This window comes from Carassius gibelio, chromosome B1, assembly GCF_023724105.1.
Source record: "Carassius gibelio isolate Cgi1373 ecotype wild population from Czech Republic chromosome B1, carGib1.2-hapl.c, whole genome shotgun sequence".
Lineage (NCBI taxonomy): Eukaryota > Metazoa > Chordata > Actinopteri > Cypriniformes > Cyprinidae > Carassius > Carassius gibelio.
Window position 1 is genome coordinate 30,562,990 of NC_068396.1, and position 25,863 is coordinate 30,588,852.

Genomic DNA, 25,863 nt, shown 5'->3' on the forward strand with positions numbered 1-25,863 from the left:
TTATAAAAGAATAGTTCCTTGCTGTAGAAAAAAACAAAAACAAAACAGGAGTGTTATTATTATTATTATTATTTTCACAAAGTTTTCCAGAGTGCTGATTTGGAATTTGAATTGTAATGACAGGATCAGAATCTCAACCCAGGCAACACAACATAAATTTCACTGTTCCAACACAGGTTTTGCCACTAAACATAAATGATTACTTAATTGAGACTAATATTGCCTATTTATTCCATTATATGTAGAACTGGTCTATTTTCAATTTTATTATGCCTTATACTGGGTAGACCTTTTTCTCTAATCTATCATATTATAAAAAAATATAAAATAAATTAGACTTTGTAAATACTTTTTTTCATCATCTTCTTCTTCTTTTTTTTTTTTTTTTTTTTTTTTAAAAAAAGGCTATTTTCAGACTCAAGTTTAAAAATGAAGTACTGTAATTTTCTGCTATGGGCAACAAAATTATAGTAAATTTATTAAACATATTGACATTTGAACAATTATACATTTTAAACATTGACCATTAATACATATTTCATGTTATTCTCTAAGCACTATCAGTGGAAGCCTTCAGCAAGACACAACATTATTATCGCTGATTTTATCCAGTAATGAGTAGGCTTTACGGCCTCTTAACAGACTGACAAAATCTATTGAAATTTTGGCACACCTTATTCCCAGAGCTTTTGCTGTATTAATTTTTCAGCATTTTTTTGGGGTCAAACTGTGCTTATCTATTTGTGATTCATATCTGTGGCAGGTATTCAGACAGATATAACTCTCCTCTCAAGCACACCTGCTTTGAAGTGCAACCTACACACATATCTATGTGTGACTGTGCTGCTGCAAGACGGATGTACTTGTATTGTCTAGAAGCATGATATATCTTTGATCTTTAGTCATTTTAGTAGACATTTTAGTCATATAGGTGACATTTTGTGCAGACATGTACAAGCATAAGCATATACACATTGCAGGGCATTGTCTCTCAGAGAATCATCTATTTGCCAATCTTTAAAAGAAAAAAACATTTCACTGCATTCATGTTTGGTGGTGCAATGTGAGCTATTTATTTGCTATTTACTTACCTTTGCCAAATTTCAATAACTTTTGGCATTTGATGTTTATTTTGGCTCCTAAGAACACTACACACACACACACACACACACACACACACGATATGAAAGGTGCTTTTTACAGATTTCTGAATAAACAGAGGTGGCAAAAGCTATGGTGTTGACAAAACACTTCGTACACCCGATGCACAGGAATTCAAAAAGTACAAATTTAATTAAAAAAAAAATAACACCTACATAGACGAAATGTCACAATGAAAAGAATGTCACAAGGTTTTCATGGCACATTTTTTTAGACTCGGAATAACATTGCACAACCCATCACGTGCACATGAAATTATTCTAAGATCATTTTACATCTCATTGAAACATGAAACCATGTGTGAATGTCGCTTGAAAGTGAGCTTGTGGTAATTTGTCCTGTATTGTGATTATTACAGGTGTTTATGTCTGCTTTTATTCTCACGTGACAAGCTGTATGGTTCAGATTTCAGTTACTCTGCCACTAGTATTATTACATATTACAGAGAAGCCAAGCCCTCTTCAGACAAATTTCAGCTTACAGTAATTGGAAAAAATCCAAGACTAGCCATTGGGCACAGACAGTAAGTAAGTGGGGTGCATAAACCTCTCTTAAAAATAAAAAGGTGGCATCACTGAAATGCTGTTGTACAACAAATTACACAGACCAACAATAAGTAAATGCTACTCTCATGATTCAAAGGAGAGAGGAGGCACAGGAGAATTAATATAGAGTCTTTAATCATTCATAAGAATCACAAGGAAACACACGTGGTGTAGGGGGAGAAGACATTTAAAAACAGACACTAGAGACAAGGAAACACAGGGCTTAAATAGGACTAATAAGATAAAATCAACACAGCTGGAACTGTGTTGATTTTGATCTAATAAATGAAACCATGACACAAACAGGAAGGACCAAATAGAAAAGCCCCCTAGAAAAAGTGTAACATTCAACAAGGATGGGATGGGGTGGGGTGGGATGGATGGGGCTTTGGTGCTCTGGAGGTCCTTCAGGATAGATACGATACAGTGGGCCTCCAGAGTGGGTTACCAGTTGAGTGCACCATGGCGGATCAAGAGACTCAGGAGGCCATGGTGGAGCAGCCTCCAAGGCTGCAGCCCCATCCCCACCCAGGCCTCTATAGCTGGAGCCCTACTACCCCCTCCACCAAAATAATGCATGGAGAAATTTACGGGGTTGTACTCGGGCCCAGAGCCCTCCCTGGGCTGAACTAGGCATCTGAATAGCACTTATGTGGTGTTGACACTGGAGAGTGCTCTGGAGGAGCAGGCACAGCAAAGCACTTTCGAGAAGCCGACACTGGAGCAAGCTCGGGCCGGAGCTGACACTGGAGCGTGCTCGGGGCCGGAGCTGACACTGGAGCGTGCTCGGGGCCGGAGCTGACATGGGAGCAAGCTCGGGGGCCGGACCCGACACGGGTTTGAGCTCGGGGGCCAGAGCTGACACTGGAGGGAGCTCGGGGGCCGGAGCCGACACTGGAGGGAGCTCGGGGGCTGGAGCCGACATGGGAGCCCTCTGTTGGCAGTGCCCGAGTCAAGTCATGTCAACTGTTGATGTTGCAAGCCTGCCGGACGTTAACTCGCTCCCGTGTCGGCTCCGGCCCCTGAGCTCAGTTGGCTGACTTGACTCAGGCACTGCCAACAGAGGGGTTCCAGATCAGGATCGGAGAATCTCCAGACCCCAGATGACTGTGTCCTTTTCAGTCGAGGTCAATGATGACTGGGAGCTCTGTGGAATGAAGGAATTTCATCGATCCAGGAGAGTGTCCCTAGGATTTCCCCCTCGAGGCTGCTGGCGAGGGTGAGCAGCACAAATGCCCTCACGAACACGACTTGCGATGAACTTTGCCCATTCCTCCATTTGGGTGCGGTGGATCGAGAAGGAATATTAAAAACAAAACTAAAGAAAATTAAGGAGGAGAGAAAAGGCGCCACTTCACTATCTTAATCGGCCTGCTGTTCTGTCATGATTCACAGGAGTGAGGAGGCGTAGGAGAATTACTATATCAGCGGCTTTAATCATGCATACGCATCACAACAAGGAACTCATACAGAGTGTAGGGGGACATTACATTTGACAGAAGAAACAAGAGAAAGGGAAACACAGAGCTTACATAGAAGGACTAATAATATAATTGATAGCACACAATTGGAACTTAATGATCTAATTATGAAACAGAAACAGGAACGACCAAATAAGGCAAAACACGGAACAGAGTCTTAGAGCTTCACACGCAATAGTGGTTTTACCAAAACAAGAATAAAGGCAAAATGTAAACAGGAGTGAGGTAGGAGCAAAATTGCATTGCATTACAATTGCATTCCCCTGATAAACTCAAGTTTGAATGTCAATTTTCTCAAGGAGCTCTAAACTTGAGTAAACCTTAAAGTATTTAAATATAATTTTCAAAACATTTCTTGAGTTTCAAAATACATTTTACACTACATCTGCAGTAACTCTGCCGCTATATCTGTGTGAAAGAGGAACTGACTTCAAAATTGCTAAATGAATGCATTATTCCAGTGAAAGTAATAATAATATTTTTACTTTTCTCGTACACCTTTGTATTATTTTGGGAAAATGTAACATACATAAGTGGAAATGGTCAGAATCCAAGCCAAATTTCATTCATTTTCCTCAAGAGACTAAGGACTACTGCACCAGTTTGGAGAACATTGGTAATAAAAAAAAACAAAGAAGACTTGTAATATTTTTTCACAAATATGCAGTTTTTGGTTTATGAATCAATGGTTTGCACATTTTGGCATGTTGTTATGTACATGTTTGTAAATTGTTGTATATTTTGTTCCGGTCAGTAAAACATTAACTTAAGAATAAAATTGAAGCTCTGATGTGGAGAGTGTAATCTAGATATGTTTGGTGTTGGTTATGTGGGTTAACATAGATTTATGAGCGCTATTTTACTTGTTTGCATGGCAGTAGTAAAGCCTAATGCTTTCTTTAAATTCATTCTAGTGGTTTAAGATTATCTAAATAGATAAACTATATAGTGTATAATCCCCATTTTTACTACAGTAACCTCTTGGTTTATCAAAATGAAATGTGTACGAAGGTATTTAATCATAATAAGTTAGTTGTATTGGTTTTGATATTTAATGTTTATTTATTAGTATTCATACCAAAACAAATACAATAAATGGATGTACCAAAATAAGTTGTTCAGCAATTGTGTTCATATTATAAACTTGACCATAAGTGACAGGTGCGTTTATGTGAAAATACCATGTTTGATCAGATGCGCAGTCTTTGACGTCAGTCACAAATAGATTATAGGTAGCATTATATTCTCCCTTTTAAAGTTTAGAAGCCTGTACATTGTTATGCCAGCTATGTTAATGACAATAATAAGCTGCAGCTTACCGTAAAAGTGTGTATTGTATTGTTATGACTCACTATTATACTCACTATTATATATAGCATTATGAATCTCTACACTCATTATTATATAAATTGTGAACGAACTAAAAACAGAAGAGATCATTATACTTATCTCATGGTCTCATGTTAAGCCCAAGCACTTCATATGAATTAATCGTGAACTGTGAACTCTGAACAAAGCCAAGTGTGCCACTGTAAACTGACATAGACTTCTTATGGGACGTATGTGACATCTTCAGCCAGTTTGGTTAATCTGGTCTCTCTGCTTTGTTTGCCAGGACTCTGGTAATTAACACCATTGTGACTAATTGCCATACTTCATAAGAGAGAGGCACCTAAAGACTGACAAAAGATCGCTTTGTGACTTTGGGTTTTTGTTTATTTTCCAGTCATGGGTGGAGACCGCTTCATGCTTATGTGATGCATGTCACAACATTTACGTGCGATGTCAAAACATTTATTTGCAATGTCACCTTCAAAACCTCACAAATCATAGTCATTTAGAACAATACTGTTGTAAGATTTAACATCTCCATCCATGTCACAAAATAAAGTTACAAACATAGTATAATCTACTTATTAAATTAACTTTAGTTTTTTAGAATAACATATTTTACTATTTACAATTTTATTGTTATCAACTCGAACAGGTACTAAAATAGGATTAGGACTTCATTGGCATGCAGCCTGTCTAGTTGGACGTCTTCTCTGTGTGTCATCTTTTTAAAGCCTAGTTGAAAGCATTCTGCTCTTTCTGATGAGCTGATTAAAAATACAAATGTCCTGCTTGTCAAGTTTGATATAGTTTCTTGCTATTCAACACAATGGCAGCAGCAATAATACAATAGTACTAAACTTCCTGAAAGAAATGCCAATGCTTGCAAAAGAACCATTCCTGAGAAAGTGCGTCACGAGCAAGATTCTCTCTCTGCCATATGCAATGGTTTGCTGTGTGGGATGTGTTGCTGTTGTTGCTATGTCCTGAGGGTACCTGAGCTCTGTAGATTTTCAGGTTTGTTATGGGTTATAGTCCATTTTGAACTGTTTTTAAAAAGGTTTTCACTCTTTGTCAGTGGTGTTACAGAGTCATTTAGGTAACTCATTAAGTTAACAATCCTAATGAACCTCTTAAGTGTGGCTTCTACATAGTCACTCACACACATGAAGAACCGTTAATGTCCAGGGAACCTTTCCATTGCACAAAAGGTTTTTTATAGTGTAAAATTGTTGTTTAGATTAAAAACTCACCTTGGAACCTTTATTTTTATGATTGTTGTTTTCTCCTTGCATTTCCTTTTTTTGCCCATAGTGCATTTGCTTTGTTTCTCCTCTATAACTGCACTCTGAATATTGACGTATCATATAATCACTTATTATCCCACAATTGCTGATAGTGTTGTTTAATACATGGACCCTCTTTTCACTGTTAAGCCTTTCAAAATGAGCACCCTGCAGAATCCAAAAAGATTTTGCACGATGCTTACTAGCCACACAATGATTACACATGTGCACTAGGATGAAGATCTGAGCTGGATAAAAAGAGGTACATGACATCTTACCCAATTTTCCTTTTTGTATTTGATGTGACATTTAAATTATTCTGCTTCTTATTGTACTCTGAAAGGAGTCTCAGCGTTCCTATGTAGAAAAGAGTGCATCGGCCTTGCAAAGAAGATGCATATATTTCTTACGTGGAAAATCATGTATCTGATTATGCTCATAAATGGCAATGAGCTCAATCTGTAATGAAGTACACATTCCATTTGGAAAGGCAGACTAAAAGATGTGGTTTGGAGAAGAACCACATACATCATCAAATGGAGAGGATTCTATTCTATTCTATTCTATTCTATTCTATTCTATTCTAGTACAAAAAACCCAAATCTACGTGTTCTGTACTAGACTAACTGAGACTTGTCATGGCACTTGTATACCGTTGTTGTTCTCTTGTCGACCTGACTGCTTCTATTGTTCTCAGTTGTAAGTTGCTTTGTATAAAATCGTCTGCTAAATGATTAAATCTAAATGTAAGCAAAGGAGGATTTAACTGCTGTGGTGAATATTTAGTTGTTATTGCTCAAATAAATTCTGAATATAATTATTGCTGACATCATTATGGATATACTGCATTTATATGATCAGGAAATAACCCTATGAACAAAATTAGAAGTCTTTGTTATGCAGTTATTTATGTAAATGATTTAGCCCAGAGGTGAGGCTGACTACATACAGAGAAATGCAGTTTCATTTATATGTAATTCTATCACACCCATGTAAGATTTAAAACAGTTTCAAGTGACATAAGATCGTGGCACAAGCATGATGCATGGTGGAGGAACCCTGGTTATTTTGTACCCACACTTATTCATCCATTCCTGCACAATGTTAATGTACAAAAAGACACACACACAGAATTCAATAAATTCTCACCCACCAAAAGCAACCACTCTCCTTTTACCATTCCTGTCACATTTAGAAGCAGTTCTTGACGATAAATATTAGTGTAGTGTCACAACCATATGATAAAATAACAATTAATGCACATAAATTCTAAATAAATAAATAAAACAACTTTAAAAAATCAATTAAATCATCAGGAATTCAGCACAAAAACCAAAACCGTCATGTCAATTAATAATTACCTTGGCTGCAGTCAATTTACAGAATAATAATGAAAAATGTAAGGCTGATTCATAATGTACAAGCAGGAGTTTAGGGCAGCATTTTATATAAATCTTGAAAATGTCCTTTAAATTAAGGTGCCTATGGAGCCTCTGGAATATAAATTACAATTAAAAGTTTCTTTAAAGGGGGGGTGAAATGCTACTTCATGCATACTGAGTTTTTTACACTGTTAAAGAGTTGGATTCCCATGCTAAACATGGACAAAGTTTCAAAAATTAAGTTGTACGTTTGAAGGAGTATTTTTGTTCCAAAAAAACCTCTTCCGGTTTGTCACAAGTTTCGGAAAGTTTTTTTAGAGTATGGCTCTGTGTGACGCTAGATGGAGCGGAATTTCCTTATATGGGTCCTGAGGACACCTGCAGGAAGAGCGCACGCTCCAGTATAGCGAGGCTGAGCACAGACATTCACTGATCAGAGTGATTCACTGACCAGAGCGAGAGCGAAATGTCACAAAAGAAGTGTGTTTTTGGTTGCGAGGGCAAGACAACCCTGCACAGATTACCAAAAAAAAAAAAAAAACAGCATTAAGGGACCAGTGGATGGAGTTTATTTTTACAGAGCATCAACGGAGTTGTGCAAGTGTTTGTGTTTGTTCCCTGCATTTCGAAGATGCTTGTTTTACAAACAAGGCCCAGTTTGACGACGGATTTGCACATCGTTTATTTCTTAAGGATAATGCAATCCCAACGAAAAAGGGTCACGATCGTGTGTTGGAACCGCAGGCGGTGAGTAAAACTGCTTAAAATATCTCTGTGTTGTGAACTTAGCTATCGGCGCGTAAGAACATCAAGTAAACAACATGCGATGTTGTCATCAAACTGCACTTCCCACATGTACACCTTAAAAAAAATAAAAAGACGACATAAAGTGGAACTTATTCATTTTCCAAAACCGCTAAACAAATATATAAAGTTTCAATACATACCACATAGAGACGTCCTGATGTAGTCGTTGCTGATGCTGCTCTTGTTAAATTTCAGCCTCAGGATCTGATTCTGGATCATAAATAAACGGCTGAATCTGACTGTTAGCCATGGTTTGTTTTGGATGATGGTTTTTTTTTTCTCACGATAATGTCACAGCTTCCAGCGCTCAAAGCAAAAGCCTACTGGCGCTCGTGATTCTTTAGCTCCGCCCACACGTCACGCCTCCAGACGCTCTTGTTTTTCCGGGAAAAAAACGTACAGACTCTCTTTCTCTTATAAATATAATAAAACTAAAGACTTTTTGGAGTTATGAAGGATGCAGTACTACTCTATAAGTACTCAAGATTAACAGGATATTGAGTGAAAACGAGCATTTCACCCCTCCCCCCCCCCTTTAAACAATTCCCATACAAACCATTTGTAATGAATGAATTGACAGTTAAGGTTTCTGTGAGAAGTCTTATATTTGCAGTTGCTCACACATTTGTGATAATGCATGCATCAAATTTTAAATTAGCATAAGATTAATAAGCTGCAAATTACTTTGAATTTTCAGACAAATTATTCTGAGGTTTCCTGCATATCAATATTATGCATTGATTTCCTGTTGCCAGAAGGAAGTGTAAAAGAATGTGATATCCAATGCGTCTGATGATAACAATATTAATAATAACAAAGACTGTGGCTTTATATTTGTAGATATTAATAATGTTAAAATCAGTAAAGTTATGACTTGGTCTTTCTCAGAGAATTTGATTTAACAACAGCATAATATATTAACAATATTAAGATATTAAGATATTAAGATATTAACAAGTATAAAAATGTCTTTTCATTGCAGATCCACAATGTGTAAGAATGGAAATGTAGTGCTGGCAAAGAAGTACTATAAACATTCAACATCTTCACAGAAGAGGTTGCTATTTTTACTGACACGCCCTGATAATTAGCCTGGTAAAGGTTAACATCTATGTACAAATGTATGTACCATGTACACACAGATATGCACACAAACACAGGCATAAACAAATGGGACAGCATATACATTAGACGATAAAGGACCACTTAATTTATATTATACTCTTTAATATAAAACATCTCTCCTAAGTCTGGTTTATATCATGTCCAAAGCATCACTTGGCAGTTTCAGGAAGCATAAAGTGGTGGGTGGTTCACAGTAACACCCACCACACCCGTCTATTCACTTCTAAGAACTGATTGTAATGGTAAGAATGACAGATACTTTACTTGACTTTATATGCGAAGTGACACTTGAAACAAAATGACTTGAAGACTATATACTTACACTTTTTTATGACATACTCTAAAGCTGCTTATAACTTGCTATTCAACTATTTAATTCCAATACCTATTTATATTCAGTGCTGATATTCAGCTAATTTAATTTCATATATATATATATATATATATATATATATATATATATATATATATGTGTGTGTGTGTGTGTGTGTGTGTGTGTGTGTGTGTGTATTTGTGTGTCTGTGTGTCTGTGCATGTGTTTATTTTATCTCTAATTATTAAATATTGGATTTCCATTTCAAATCATACAGTACATTTCTGAATATTTAAATACTTTATGATTTAGATTCCATTTAAACAGTCAAAATTGTGAAAGTGTACACAATATGAACAAGGCTAGGTCATTGAACATTATATATTATATTTCTATAATCATGTAATATATCCAATCAGCACTAGTTTTACTAGTGAAACAATTTCAGAAGGTGCATGTGGAGAACGTCCCAGAAGCAAAGAATGTGAAGAATGCTTTTGGTTAACCAGGTGTCTCTTGACATCTTGCATGTGTAATAATCATGACCATTTGACGTAAGAAAAATGAACACGCATTTATATAAATGTGCTGCGTGATAATCTAAATGAAAACGTGTATCGATGTACTCACCAGATGTCTTTCAGTTTTACATTTGATTCAACTGCAAATGATTGTTGCATTCAAAGGAAAATAGATATTCTTGTAATTGTACAATATTAATAATAAACTGTTCATTATTTAAAGCATTATTTATTAACATCAAACACATGTTTTGCTTTATAAATACATATAAAATAACTATCATCTTGTGTATCAATAATAACGACAATCGGCAAACAGAAGAATAATCTTGTGACATCACAGAGAATATTACTATTCCAACAAAAATAACAATAGCAAGTTTAGAATTACTCTAAAAAAAGCAATCTCAAGTATGCAAAGCAAAGCACGCTCTATAAAATAATATAGAATATATAAGACATATAATGCTGTCAAACTTAGATTTTTATCATCAACATTTTGAATACAGGGTTTTCAAGTCGTTAAACAGCCTCTATTTATAAACATGGCAAAACTTCCTTTAACATCCTCATCACAGCTGTAATAAATTTGTCTATAGAGATGTAGAAAGAGAGATAAAGAGAGAAAGAGATTAAAAAAAACATACTGTTGACAGACACAATAATACAACAAATCACAGCCCCTGCCAAGTAGCATTCCATTGCTCATTTGTGCATTTCAATAAAGGAGAAAAAGCCCAACCACGTCATGCGATCTATTTAAGGCGGTATTGCTACAGGTCAGTAAAGAAAAGTGTTGACACTTGAGCGAAGGATAACTAGTCCTTGAAGACGTTGAACCAACAGTGAATTATCCATTTTTATTTCACAGTTCAGTGATTGAAGATATATGCTCAAGGATAAGGTAAGGACATTATATAACTATATTTTTTTATTTTTAAGTTGTTTGTGTTATTTACAAAGTAAATAATACATTTTAACAGACTAGGATAACAGAAAATGCATTCATTTCTAAAAATGCATTTTCAGTAAATTGATGGTTGCAGAAATCTGTAGTGAATTTTGTGAGATATTCAAGTTAATTACTTCAGTTTACAAATGGTCTTTTTTTTTAATTGCTCATAAAACTGTTTTAACTGATAACTTTTATTTATGGCAATGGGTAACAGTTTGGGAAATGGGCATAAATGAAAATGCTGCTTGCAGTTTTGGTTTATTCTAGCAGATAACAGACAGTTGTCTGAATTTACACCACAGACTGCCTTTATAATTTATTTAATCGCTGGTCCCACTTTAGATTATGTGGCCTTGACAACTATGTGCTTATTTTTAAACTAACAATTTGATACAATGCACTTATTGTGTATATACATGCTTCTACATTGTAATCATGCTTATACAAATTCTGCATGTGATTATATCTGTAATTAAATTCTGTAATTACATATGAATACGCAAAATAAAAGATATATATTGATAGACATTTTATGGTCTGATTCTATTTCTCCAGGCATCCGTTAAAATTTTTCATTAAACTGGCTACCTGTTTAATTACACTTTTGACTCACTTCTTACACCTTACACCAAAGCTGTCCCTAACATTACCCACATCCCATTTCAGTAGCAGCAAAAGTGTTTTGCAATATGTATTAACACAATAAGTACATTGTACTTAAAAATGTTTTATGTACCAACATAGTAGTAAAGGCCACCAAATCTAAAATGGGACCAATTATTTAAATATTTGCTGTTGTGGGTCCAAGGCTCTAGAACGACCTGATACATGAAATCTGAAGTAATGACCATCTTTTTTTTTTTTTTTTTTTTGAGGATTAAGCTTGTGTGTTTGTGTGTGCTTGTTTAAACAAATACATTAGATAGCTCACGTATTGTTTTATTGTATTTTATGTGTTTGGATTTTTCCTTTGATTTAACAAAATATTTATGTTTCAATAAATCTTAAGTGATCTTTTGCTTACTTTACAGATTCTTTTCTTCAACCCTTGACACTTTCCACAATGGAGTGGAGAGCTTTTGTTCTAATATGTACTTTTATCTGTAAGTCATTCAACTTCACAACAATAAGTATTTTTATTTTTTTTGTATTTATGTAAAAAAAAAATGGTAATCTACAAGCAAAATTGATTGGAAGGTTGGGTCTAAGACTCTTGTGGAGAAGATGTATTTAAATAAACCTCAAGTGAGAGATAATGAGCAAAGTGTAGTGAGTAGAGGTACGGTTCTGATGATACTCTTAACTTGTAGCGCCCTCTATCGTTGGTTATGTATGTCATTTTTGTCCTGGTGTCCATATTAACTGAGACTGTAACTTATATATTGCCACTTTGTGGCGGATTCTCGTCCAATGAGGTATACCGCAGGCAAAGGGGCTGAAAAAAATTACTGAAGAATTTTAATAGAAATTGTGATATACATGATTAAAACATATTATTTATTTAATCATTAATTTATGTATATGTTTTATTTATTTAATTATTTTTTGTAACTGGTAAAACACTTAATTGGCATGAATTTGCATAACATTTTGAGAAACAAAAATGAATTTTTGGCATATATATGAAAATTTTGGCATGTATATGAATGTATATTGGCATGTATATGAAAACAACAAAAGTACAATAAGTTTTTTCTTTCTTCAAGTAATAGCTGAGCTGCAAACAACAATTTCTACAACTGACACGACGATGGCAACAACGAATTCTAAAACAACCACCACTAGCGCAGCAGAAGCATCTACGACAACAGAGACGTCCACAATAACAACAACTGCTCCTGAAACATCTACGACTACAGAGACATCCACAATCACAACAACTGCTCCTGAAACATCAAAAACTAGTGCAAAAGAAACATCTACGACAACAGAGATGTCCACAATCACAACAACTGCTCCTGAAACATCTACAACAACAGAGACATCCACAATCACAACAACTGCTCCTGAAACATCAACAACTAGTGCAGCAGAAACATCTACGACAACAGAGACGTCCACAATCACAACTACTGCTCCTGAAACATCAACAACAGCAGAGACTTCCACAATCACAACAACTGCTCCTGAAACATCAACAACTAGTGCAGCAGAAACATCTACAACAACAGAGACATCCACAATCACAACAACTGCTCCTGAAACATCTACGACAACAGAGACATCCACAATCACAACAACTGCTCCAGAAACATCAACAACTAGCGCAGCAGAAACATCTACAACAACAGAGACTTCGACAATCACAACAGCCGCTCCAGAAACATCAACAACCAGCGCAGCAGAAACATCTACAACAACAGAGACTTCCACAATCACAACAACTGCTCCAGAAACAACAACAACTAGCACAGCAGAAACATCTACAACAACAGAGACTTCCACAATCACAACAGCCGCTCCAGAAACATCAACAACCAGCGCAGCAGAAACATCTACAACAACAGAGACTTCCACAATCACAACAACTGCTCCAGAAACAACAACAACCAGCGCAGCAGAAACATCTACAACAACAGAGACTTCCACAATCACAACAACTGCTCCAGAAACAACAACAACTAGCACAGCAGAAACATCTACAACAACAGAGACTTCCACAATCACAACAACTGCTCCAGAAACAACAACAACTAGCACAGCAGAAACATCTACAACAACAGATACTTCCACAATCACAACAACTGCTCCTGAAACATCAACAACAACAGAGACTTCGACAATCACAACAACCGCTCCAGAAACATCAACAACCAGCGCAGCAGAAACATCTACGACAACAGAGACATCCACAATCACAACAACTGCTCCTGAAACATCTACAACAACAGATACTTCCACAACCACAACAACTGCTCCTGAAACATCAACAACAACAGAGACTTCGACAATCACAACAACTGCTCCTGAAACATCAACAACTAGCGCAGCAGAAACATCTACGACAACAGAGACAACCACAATCACAACAACTGCTCCAGAAACATCTACGACTACAGAGACATCCACAATCACAACAACTGCTCCTGAAACATCAACAACTAGTGCAGCAGAAACATCTACGACAACAGAGACGTCAACAATCACAATAACTGCTCTTGAAAAATCTACAACAGCAGAGACTTCCACAATCACAACAACTGCTCCTGAAACATCTACAACAACAGAGACTTCCACAATCACAACAACTGCTCCAGAAACAACAACAACTAGCGCAGCAGAAACATCTACAACAAAAGAGACGTCCACAATCACAACAACTGCTCCAGAAACATCTACAACAACAGATACTTCCACAATAACAACAACTGCTCCTGAAACATCAACAACAACAGAGACTTCGACAATCACAACAACTGCTCCAGAAACATCAACAACCAGCGCAGCAGAAACATCTACGACAACAGAGACATCCACAATCACAACAACTGCTCCTGAAACATCTACAACAACAGAGACTTCCACAATCACAACAACTGCTCCTGAAACATCAACAACAACAGAGACTTCGACAATCACAACAACCGCTCCAGAAACATCAACAACTAGCGCAGCAGAAACATCTACAACAACAGAGACTTCCACAATCACAACAACTGCTCCAGAAACATCTACAACAACAGAGACAACCACAATCACAACAACTGCTCCTGAAACATCTACGACTACAGAGACATCCACAATCACAACAACTGCTCCTGAAACATCAAAAACTAGTGCAGCAGAAACATCTACGACAACAGAGACGTCCACAATCACAACAACTGATCCTGAAACATCTACAACAACAGAGACGTCCACAATCACAACAACTGATCCTGAAACATCTACAACAACAGAGACGTCCACAATCACAACAACTGCTCCTGAAACATCAACAACCAGCGCAGCAGAAACATCTACAACAACAGAGACGTCCACAATCACAACAACTGCTCCTGAAACATCTACAACAACAGACACTTCGACAATCACAACAACTGCTCCTGAAACATCTACAACCAGCGCAGCAGAAACATCTACAACAACAGAGACTTCCACAATCACAACAACTGCTCCTGAAACATCTACAACAACAGAGACTTCCACAATCACAACAACTGCTCCAGAAACATCAACAACAACAGAGACGTCCACAATCACAACAACTGCTCCTGAAACATCTACAACAACAGAGACATCCACAATCACAACAACTGCTCCAGAAACATCAACAACAACAGATACTTCCACAACCACAACAACTGCTCCAGAAACATCAACAACCAGCGCAGCAGAAACATCTACAACAACAGAGACATCCACAATCACAACAACTGCTCCAGAAACATCAACAACCAGCGCGGCAGAAACATCTACAACAACAGAGATTTCCACAATCACAACAACTGCTCCAGAAACATCTACAACAACAGAGACGTCCACAATCACAACAACTGCTCCTGAAACATCAACAACCAGCGCAGCAGAAACATCTACAACAACAGAGACGTCCACAATCACAACAACTGCTCCTGAAACATCTACAACAACAGACACTTCGACAATCACAACAACTGCTCCAGAAACATCAACAACCAGCGCAGCAGAAACATCTACAACAACAGAGACTTCCACAATCACAACAACTGCTCCTGAAACATCTACAACAACAGAGACGTCCACAATCACAACAACTGCTCCTGAAACATCTACAACAACAGAGACTTCCACAATCACAACAACTGCTCCTGAAACATCTACAACAACAGATACTTCCACAACCACAACAACTGCTCCAGAAACATCAACAACCAGCGCAGCAGAAACATCTACAACAACAGAGACTTCCACAATCACAACAACTGCTCCTGAAACATCTACAACAACAGAGACGTCCACAATCACAACAACTGCTCCTGAAACGTCTACAACAACAGAGACGTCCACAATCACAACAACTGCTCCTGAAACATCTACAACAGCAGAGACGTCCACAATCACAACAACTGCTCCTGAAACATCTACAACAACAGATACTTCCACAACCACAACAACTGCTCCAGAAACATCAACAACCAGCGCAGCAGAAACATCTACAACAACAGAGACTTCCACAATCACAACAACTGCTCCTGAAACATCTACAACAACAGAGACGTCCACAATCACAACAACTGCTCCAGAAACATCAACAACAACAGAGACGTCCACAATCACAACAACTGCTCCTGAAACATCTACAACAACAGAGACATCCACAATCACAACAACTGCTCCAGAAACATCTACAACAGCAGAGACGTCCACAATCACAACATCTGCTCCTGAAACATCTACAACAACAGATACTTCCACAACCACAACAACTGCTCCAGAAACATCAACAACCAGCGCAGCAGAAACATCTACAACAACAGAGACATCCACAATCACAACAACTGCTCCTGAAACATCTACAACAACAGAGACTTCCACAATCACAACAACTGCTCCTGAAACATCTACAACAACAGATACTTCCACAATCACAACAACTGCTCCTGAAACATCTACAACAACAGAGACTTCCACAATCACAACAACTGCTCCTGAAACATCTACAACAACAGATACTTCCACAATCACAACAACTGCTCCTGAAACATCAACAACTAGTGCGGCAGAAACATCTACAACAACAGAGACTTCCACAATCACAACAACTGCTCCTGAAACATCTACAACAACAGATACTTCCACAATCAAAACAACTGCTCCTGAAACATCTACAACAACAGAGACTTCAACAATCACAACAACTGCTCCTGAAACATCTACAACAACAGATACTTCCACAATCACAACAACTGCTCCTGAAACATCTACAACAACAGAGACTTCCACAATCACAACAAGTGCTCCAGAAACATCTACAACAACAGAGACTTCTACAATCACAACAACTGCTCCTGAAACATCTACAACAACAGAGACTTCCACAATCACAACAACTGCTCCAGAAACATCTACAACAACAGATACTTCCACAATCACAACAACTGCTCCTGAAACATCTACAACAACAGAGACTTCCACAATCACAACAACTGCTCCTGAAACATCTACAACAACAGATACTTCCACAATCACAACAACTGCTCCAGAAACATCTACAACAACAGATACTTCCACAATCACAACAACTGCTCCTGAAACATCTACAACAACAGAGACTTCCACAATCACAACAACTGCTCCTGAAACATCTACAACAACAGAGACTTCCACAATCACAACAACTGCTCCAGAAACATCTACAACAACAGATACTTCCACAATCACAACAACTGCTCCTGAAACATCTACAACAACAGAGACTTCCCCAATCACAACAACTGCTCCTGAAACATCTACAACAACAGATACTTCCACAATCACAACAACTGCTCCTGAAACATCTACAACAACAGATACTTCCACAATCACAACAACTGCTCCTGAAACATCTACAACAACAGATACTTCCACAATCACAACAACTGCTCCTGAAACATCTAAAACAACAGAGACTTCCACAATCACAACAACTGCTCCTGAAACATCTACAACAACAGAGACTTCCACAATCACAACAACTGCTCCAGAAACATCTACAACAACAGAGACTTCCACAATCACAACAACTGCTCCAGAAACATCAACAACCAGCGCAGCAGAAACATCTACGACAACAGAGACTTCCACAATCACAACAACTGCTCCAGAAACATCTACAACAACAGAGACTTCCACAATCACAACAACTGCTCCAGAAACATCAACAACCAGCGCAGCAGAAACATCTACAACAACAGAGACGTCCACAATCACAACAACTGCTCCTGAAACATCTACAACAACAGACACTTCGACAATCACAACAACCGCTCCAGAAACATCAACAACCAGCGCAGCAAAAACATCTACAACAACAGAGACGTCCACAATCACAACAACTGCTCCTGAAACATCTACAACAACAGAGACGTCCACAATCACAACAACTGCTCCTGAAACATCTACAACAACAGAGACTTCCACAATCACAACAACTGCTCCTGAAACATCTACAACAGCAGAGACGTCCACAATCACAACAACTGCTCCAGAAACATCAACAACAACAGAGACGTCCACAATCACAACAACTGCTCCAGAAACATCTACAACAACAGAGACGTCCACAATCACAACAACTGCTCCTGAAACATCTACAACAACAGACACTTCGACAATCACAACAACCGCTCCAGAAACATCAACAACCAGCGCAGCAAAAACATCTACAACAACAGAGACGTCCACAATCACAACAACTGCTCCTGAAACATCTACAACAACAGACACTTCCACAATCACAACAACTGCTCCAGAAACATCAACAACAACAGAGACGTCCACAATCACAACAACTGCTCCAGAAACATCTACAACAACAGAGACGTCCACAATCACAACAACTGCTCCTGAAACATCTACAACAACAGACACTTCGACAATCACAACAACCGCTCCAGAAACATCAACAACCAGCGCAGCAGAAACATCTACAACAGCAGAGACGTCCACAATCACAACAACTGCTCCAGAAACATCAACAACCAGCGCAGCAGAAACATCTACAACAAAAGAGACGTCCACAATCACAACAACTGCTCCAGAAACATCTACAACAACAGATACTTCCACAATCACAACAACTGCTCCTGAAACATCAACAACAACAGAGACTTCGACAATCACAACAACCGCTCCAGAAACATCAACAACCAGCGCAGCAGAAACATCAACAACAACAGAGACGTCCACAATCACAACAACTGCTCCAGAAACATCTACAACAACAGAGACGTCCACAATCACAACAACTGCTCCTGAAACATCTACAACAACAGACACTTCGACAATCACAACAACCGCTCCAGAAACATCAACAACCAGCGCAGCAAAAACATCTACAACAACAGAGACGTCCACAATCACAACAACTGCTCCTGAAACATCTACAACAACAGACACTTCGACAATCACAACAACCGCTCCAGAAACATCAACAACCAGCGCAGCAGAAACATCTACAACAGCAGAGACGTCCACAATCACAACAACTGCTCCAGAAACATCAACAACAACAGATACTTCCACAACCACAACAACTGCTCCAGAAACATCAACAACCAGCGCAGCAGAAACATCTACAACAACAGAGACATCCACAATCACAACAACTGCTCCTGAAACATCTACAACAACAGAGACGTCCACAATCACAACAACTGCTCCTGAAACATCTACAACAACAGAGACGTCCACAATCACAACAACTGCTCCTGAAACATCTACAACAACAGAGACATCCACAATCACAACAACTGCTCCAGAAACATCAACAACAACAGATACTTCCACAACCACAACAACTGCTCCAGAAACATCAACAACTAGTGCGGCAGAAACATCTACAACAACAGAGACTACCCCAATCACAACAACTGCTCCTGAAACATCTACAACAACAGAGACTTCCACAATCACAACAACTGCTCCTGAAATATCAACTACTAGCACAGCAGAAACATCTACAACAACAGAGTTTTTAAATGAAGTGAAAATACAGCTGGTGCTTTACTCTAACGATTTATTTACGGATGATCTCTCAGATTCACAATCTTCTGCTTTCAAAATCAGGGCTCGTTTGTTTGAAGATTTAGTGAGTTCACACTTATATACTGTCTTTTCTAAACAATCATTCACTGAATAAATAGGAATTACATTTAAGTATGAATACTTTACATTTCTTTTAATTTACAATAATTCATTTAAATGTCTGTGTATTTTGTTTTAGCTGTCAAAGCTTTTCAAGACGTTTCCTTCCTTCTTAAGAGTCATTGTGCTATCCTTCAGGTAAATATATTATTTTTTGGTGCTGATTATTTTATTCATAGAGTGCATGTGTTTATGTTTGAATTTGTGAGAGATAAAACAAATGTGATTAATCCATTTATCGGTCCAGTGGGGATATGAAGAAATGATTGCAATATGACAGAATTTCAAAAAAATTTATTACAGGAAGGGCTCAGTCGTTACCACAACAGATGTCATTTTCAGCTCTACACAGGATGATGTCCCAACAGAGGATCAAGTTGCAAACACATTACTGAATGACAATGCTATTCTCAATGACCTGAACATAACATCGTTAATAGTTAATGGTACAGGTATGTGTGTAAAACCTTGAAAGTCTAATGTATAAAAAGAATCTTGTATTGTACTTGTTTGAGACAATGCACTGACTGCTAAAATGGTTAGATCAGACATGATTTTATATTAACTTTGATCAGCATTGTTTTTCATAAGCATTATGTAAAAAGCTAAATATAAACTGAATACAAATTGTTTTCTTATGCCAATGCTTTTGTGAGTGCCATTTAACCCAAAAATAATTTCTTATGAACCAACAACAGATTACTCATCAACCACAACAACTGCTCCAGAAACATTTACAACAACAGAGACTTCTACAATCACAACAACTGCTCCAGAAACATCTACAACAACAGAGACTTCTACAATCACAACAACTGCTCCTGAAACATCTACAACAACAGAGACTTCTACAATCACAACAACTGCTCCTGAAACATCTACAACAACAGAGACTTCCACAATCACAACAACTGCTCCAGAAACATCTACAACAACAGAGACTTCTACAATCACAACTGCTCCTGAAACATCAACCACTAGTGCAGCAGAAACATCTACAACAACAGATACTTCCACAATCACAACAACTGCTCCTGAAACATCTACAACAACAGAGACTTCCACAATCACCACAACTGCTCCTGAAACATCTACAACAACAGAAATTTCCACAATCACAACAACTGCTCCTGAAACATCTGCAACTACAGAGACTTCCACAATCACAACAACTGCTCCTGAAACATCTGTAATTACAGAGACTTCCACAATCACAACAACTGCTCCTGAAACATCTGCAACTACAGAGACTTCCACAATCACAACAACTGCTCCTGAAACATCTACAACAACAGAGACTTCCACAATCACAACAACTGCTCCTGAAACATCTGCAACTACAGAGACTTCCACAATCACAACAACTGCTCCTGAAACATCTACAACAACAGAGACTTCCACAATCACAACAACTGCTCCAGAAACATCTACAACAACAGAGACTTCTACAATCACAACAACTGCTCCTGAAACATCTACAACAACAGAGACTTCTACAATCACAACAACTGCTCCTGAAACATCTACAACAACAGAGACTTCTACAATCACAACAACTGCTCCTGAAACATCTACAACAACAGAAACTTCCACAATCACAACAACTGCTCCTGAAACATCAACCACTAGTGCAGCAGAAACATCTACAACAACAGAGACTTCTTCAATCACAACAACTGCTCCTGAAACATCTGCAACTACAGAGACTTCCACAATCACAACAACTGCTCCTGAAACACCTGCAACTACAGAGACTTCCACAATCACAACAACTGCTCCTGAAACATCTACAACAACAGTGACTTCTTCAATCACAACAACTGCTCCTGAAACATCTGCAACTACAGAGACTTCCACAATCACAACAACTGCTCCTGAAACATCTGCAACTACAGAGACTTCTTCAATCACAACAACTGCTCCTGAAACATCTGCAACTACAGAGACTTCCACAATCACAACAACTGCTCCTGAAACATCTACAACAACAGAGACTTCGACAATCACAACAACTGCTCCTGAAACATCTACAACAACAGAAATTTCCACAATCACAACAACTGCTCCTGAAACATCTACAACAACAGAGACATCCACAATCACAACAACTGCTCCTGAAACATCTACAACAACAGAGACATCCACAATCACAACAACTGCTCCAGAAACATCTACAACAACAGAGACATCCACAATCACAACAACTGCTCCAGAAACATCTACAACTACAGAGACTTCCACAATCACAACAACTGCTCCTGAAACATCTACAACAACAGATACTTCCACAATCACAACAACTGCTCCTGAAACATCTACAACAACAGAGACTTCCACAATCACAACAAATGCTCCTGAAACATCTACAGCAACAGAGACTTCCACAATCACAACAACTGCTCCTGAAACATCTACAACAACAGAGACATCCACAATCACAACAACTGCTCCTGAAACATCTACAACAACAGAGACATCCACAATAACAACAACTGCTCCTGAAACATCTACAACAACAGAGACATCCACAATCACAACAGCTGCTCCTGAAACATCTACAGCAACAGAGACTTCCACAATCACAACAACTGCTCCTGAAACATCTACAACAACAGAGACATCCACAATAACAACAACTGCTCCTGAAACATCTACAACAACAGAGACATCCACAATCACAACAGCTGCTCCTGAAACATCTACAGCAACAGAGACTTCCACAATCACAACAACTGCTCCTGAAACATCTACAACAACAGATACTTCCACAATCACAACAACTGCTCCTGAAACATCTACAACAACAGAGACATCCACAATCACAACAGCTGCTCCTGAAACATCTACAACAACAGAGACATCCACAATCACAACAGCTGCTCCTGAAACATCTACAACAACAGAGACTTCCACAATCACAACAACTGCTCCAGAAACATCTACAACAACAGAGACATCCACAATCACAACAGCTGCTCCTGAAACATCTACAACAACAGAGACATCCACAATCACAACAACTGCTCCTGAAACATCTACAACAACAGAGACATCCACAATCACAACAGCTGCTCCTGAAACATCTACAACAACAGAGACTTCCACAATCACAACAACTGCTCCTGAAACATCTACAACAACAGAGACTTCCACAATCACAGCAACTGCTCCTGAAACATCTACAACAACAGAGACTACCCCAATAACAACAACTGCTCCAGAAACATCTACAACAACAGAGACATCCACAATCACAACAACTGCTCCTGAAACATCTACAACAACAGAGACATCCACAATCACAACAGCTGCTCCTGAAACATCTACAACAACAGAGACTTCCACAATCACAACAACTGCTCCTGAAACATCTACAACAACAGAGACTACCCCAATAACAACAACTGCTCCTGAAACATCTACAACAACAGAGACATCCACAATCACAACAACTGCTCCAGAAACATCTACAACAACAGAGACTACCCCAATAACAACAACTGCTCCTGAAACATCTACAACAACAGATACTTCCACAATCACAGCAACTGCTCCTGAAACATCTACAACAACAGAGACTACCCCAATAACAACAACTGCTCCTGAAACATCTACAACAACAGAGACTACCCCAAAAACAACAACTGCTCCTGAAACATCTACAACAACAGAGACATCCACAATCACAACAGCTGCTCCTGAAACATCTACAACAACAGAGACATCCACAATCACAACAGCTGCTCCTGAAACATCTACAACAACAGAGACATCCACAATCACAACAGCTGCTCCTGAAACATCTACAACAACAGAGACTTCCACAATCACAACAACTGCTCCTGAAACATCTACAACAACAGAGACTACCCCAATAACAACAACTGCTCCTGAAACATCTACAACAACAGAGACATCCACAATCACAACAACTGCTCCAGAAACATCTACAACAACAGAGACTACCCCAATAACAACAACTGCTCCTGAAACATCTACAACAACAGATACTTCCACAATCACAGCAACTGCTCCTGAAACATCTACAACAACAGAGACTTCTACAATCACAACAACTGCTCCTGAAACATCTACAACAACAGATACTTCCACAATCACAGCAACTGCTCCTGAAACATCTACAACAACAGAGACTTCTACAATCACAACAACTGCTCCTGAAACATCTACAACAACAGATACTTCCACAATCACAACAACTGCTCCTGAAACATCTACAACAACAGAGACATCCACAATCACAACAGCTGCTCCTGAAACATCTACAACAACAGAGACTTCCACAATCACAACAGCTGCTCCTGAAACATCTACAACAACAGAGACTTCCACAATAACAACAACTGCTCCTGAAACATCTACAACAACAGAGACATCCACAATCACAACAACTGCTCCAGAAACATCTACAACAACAGAGACTTCCACAATCACAACAACTGCTCCTGAAATATCTACAACAACAGAAACTTCCACAATCACAACAACTGCTCCTGAAACATCTACAACAACAGAAACTTCCAAAACCACAACAACTGCTCCTGAAACATCTACAACAACAGATACGTCCACAATCACAACAACTGCTCCTGAAACATCTACAACAGCAGAGACTTCTACAATCACAACAACTGCTCTTGAAACATCTACAACAACAGAAACTTCCACAATCACAACAACTGCTCCTGAAACAACTACAACATCAGAGACTTCAACAATCACAACAACTTCTCCAGAAACATCAACAACTAGCGCAGCAGAAACATCCACAACAACAGAGACTTCCACAATCACAACAACTGCTCCTGAAACATCTACAACAACAGAGACTTCCACAATCACAACATCTTCTCCAGAAACATCAACAACAACAGATACTTCCACAACCACAACAACTGCTCCTGAAACATCTATAACAACAGAGACTTCCACAACCACAACAACTGCTCCTGAAACATCTGCAACTACAGAGACTTCCACAATCACAACAACTGCTCCTGAAACATCAACCACTAGTGCAGCAGAAACATCCACAACAACAGAGACTTCCACAATCACAACAACTGCTCCTGAAACATCTACAACAACAGAGACTTCCACAATCGCAACAACTGCTCCTGAAACATCTACAACAACAGAGACTTCCACAATCACAACAACTGCTCCTGAAACATCTACAACAACAGAGACTTCCACAATCACAACAACTGCCCCAGAAACATCAAAAACTAGTGCATCAGAAACATCTACAACAACAGAGACTTCCACAATCACAACAACTGCTCCTGAAACATCTACAACAACAGAGACTTCCACAATCACAACAACTGCTCCAGAAACATCAACAACATCAGAGACTTCCATACTCACAACAACTGCCCCAGAAACATCAAAAACTAGTGCATCAGAAACATCTACAACAACAGAGACTTCCACAATCACAACAACTGCTCCTGAAACATCTACAACAACAGAGACTTCCACAATCACAACAACTGCTCCTGAAACATCTACAACGACAGACACTTCCACAATCACAACAACTGCTCCTGAAACATCTAAAACTACAGAGACTTCCACAATCACAACAACTGCTCCTGAAACATCTACAACAACAGAGACTTCCACAATCACAACAACTGCTCCTGAAACATCTACAACAACTGAGAATTCCAGAATCACAACAACTGCTCCTGAAACATCCACCACTAGTGCAGCAGAAACATCAACAAAAACAGAGACTTCCACAATCACAACAACTGCTCCTGAAACATCTACAACAACAGAGACTTCCACAATCCCAACAACTGCTCCTGAAACATCTACAACAACTGAGACTTCCACAATCACAACAACTGCTCCTGAAATATCAACTACAACAACTGAGACTTCTACAATCACAACAACTGCACCAGAAACATCCACAACTAGAACATCAGAAACATCTCCAACAACAGAGACCTCCACAATCACAATGACTGCACCTGAAACATCTACAACAACAGAGTTTTTAAATGAAGTGAAAATACAGCTGGTTCTTTACTCTAATGATTTATTTACGGATGAACTCTCAGATTCACAATCTTCTGCTTTCAAAAAAAGGGCTAA

The 25,863-nt window shown here is 38.5% G+C and overlaps 1 protein-coding gene across 1 annotated transcript; it reads left to right on the forward strand.

Moving 5' to 3' along the window:
• The first annotated feature begins 2,809 nt into the window (after positions 1-2,809).
• Positions 2,810-25,863, forward strand: LOC127948380 (mucin-2). Its single transcript, XM_052544808.1, has 4 exons — positions 2,810-2,925; positions 15,349-17,665; positions 22,322-24,361; positions 25,858-25,863. Exons 1-4 carry the CDS (start codon positions 2,810-2,812, stop codon positions 25,861-25,863), a joined length of 4,479 nt encoding a protein of 1,492 aa, XP_052400768.1.

What these genes read in the sequence shown, in the direction of transcription:
- LOC127948380 (XM_052544808.1), top strand. Translation starts at nt 2,810, where the DNA reads ATGACTGTGTCCTTTTCAGTCGAGGTCAATGATGACTGGGAGCTCTGT. An exon ending in CCTCGAGGCTGCTGGCGAGG is followed by an intron (nt 2,926 to 15,348) that starts GTGAGCAGCACA and finishes GATTTCCACAAT; the next exon opens with CACAACAACTGCTCCAGAAA. An exon ending in AAACATCTACGACAACAGAG is followed by an intron (nt 17,666 to 22,321) that starts ACTTCCACAATC and finishes ACAATCACAACA; the next exon opens with ACTGCTCCTGAAACATCTAC.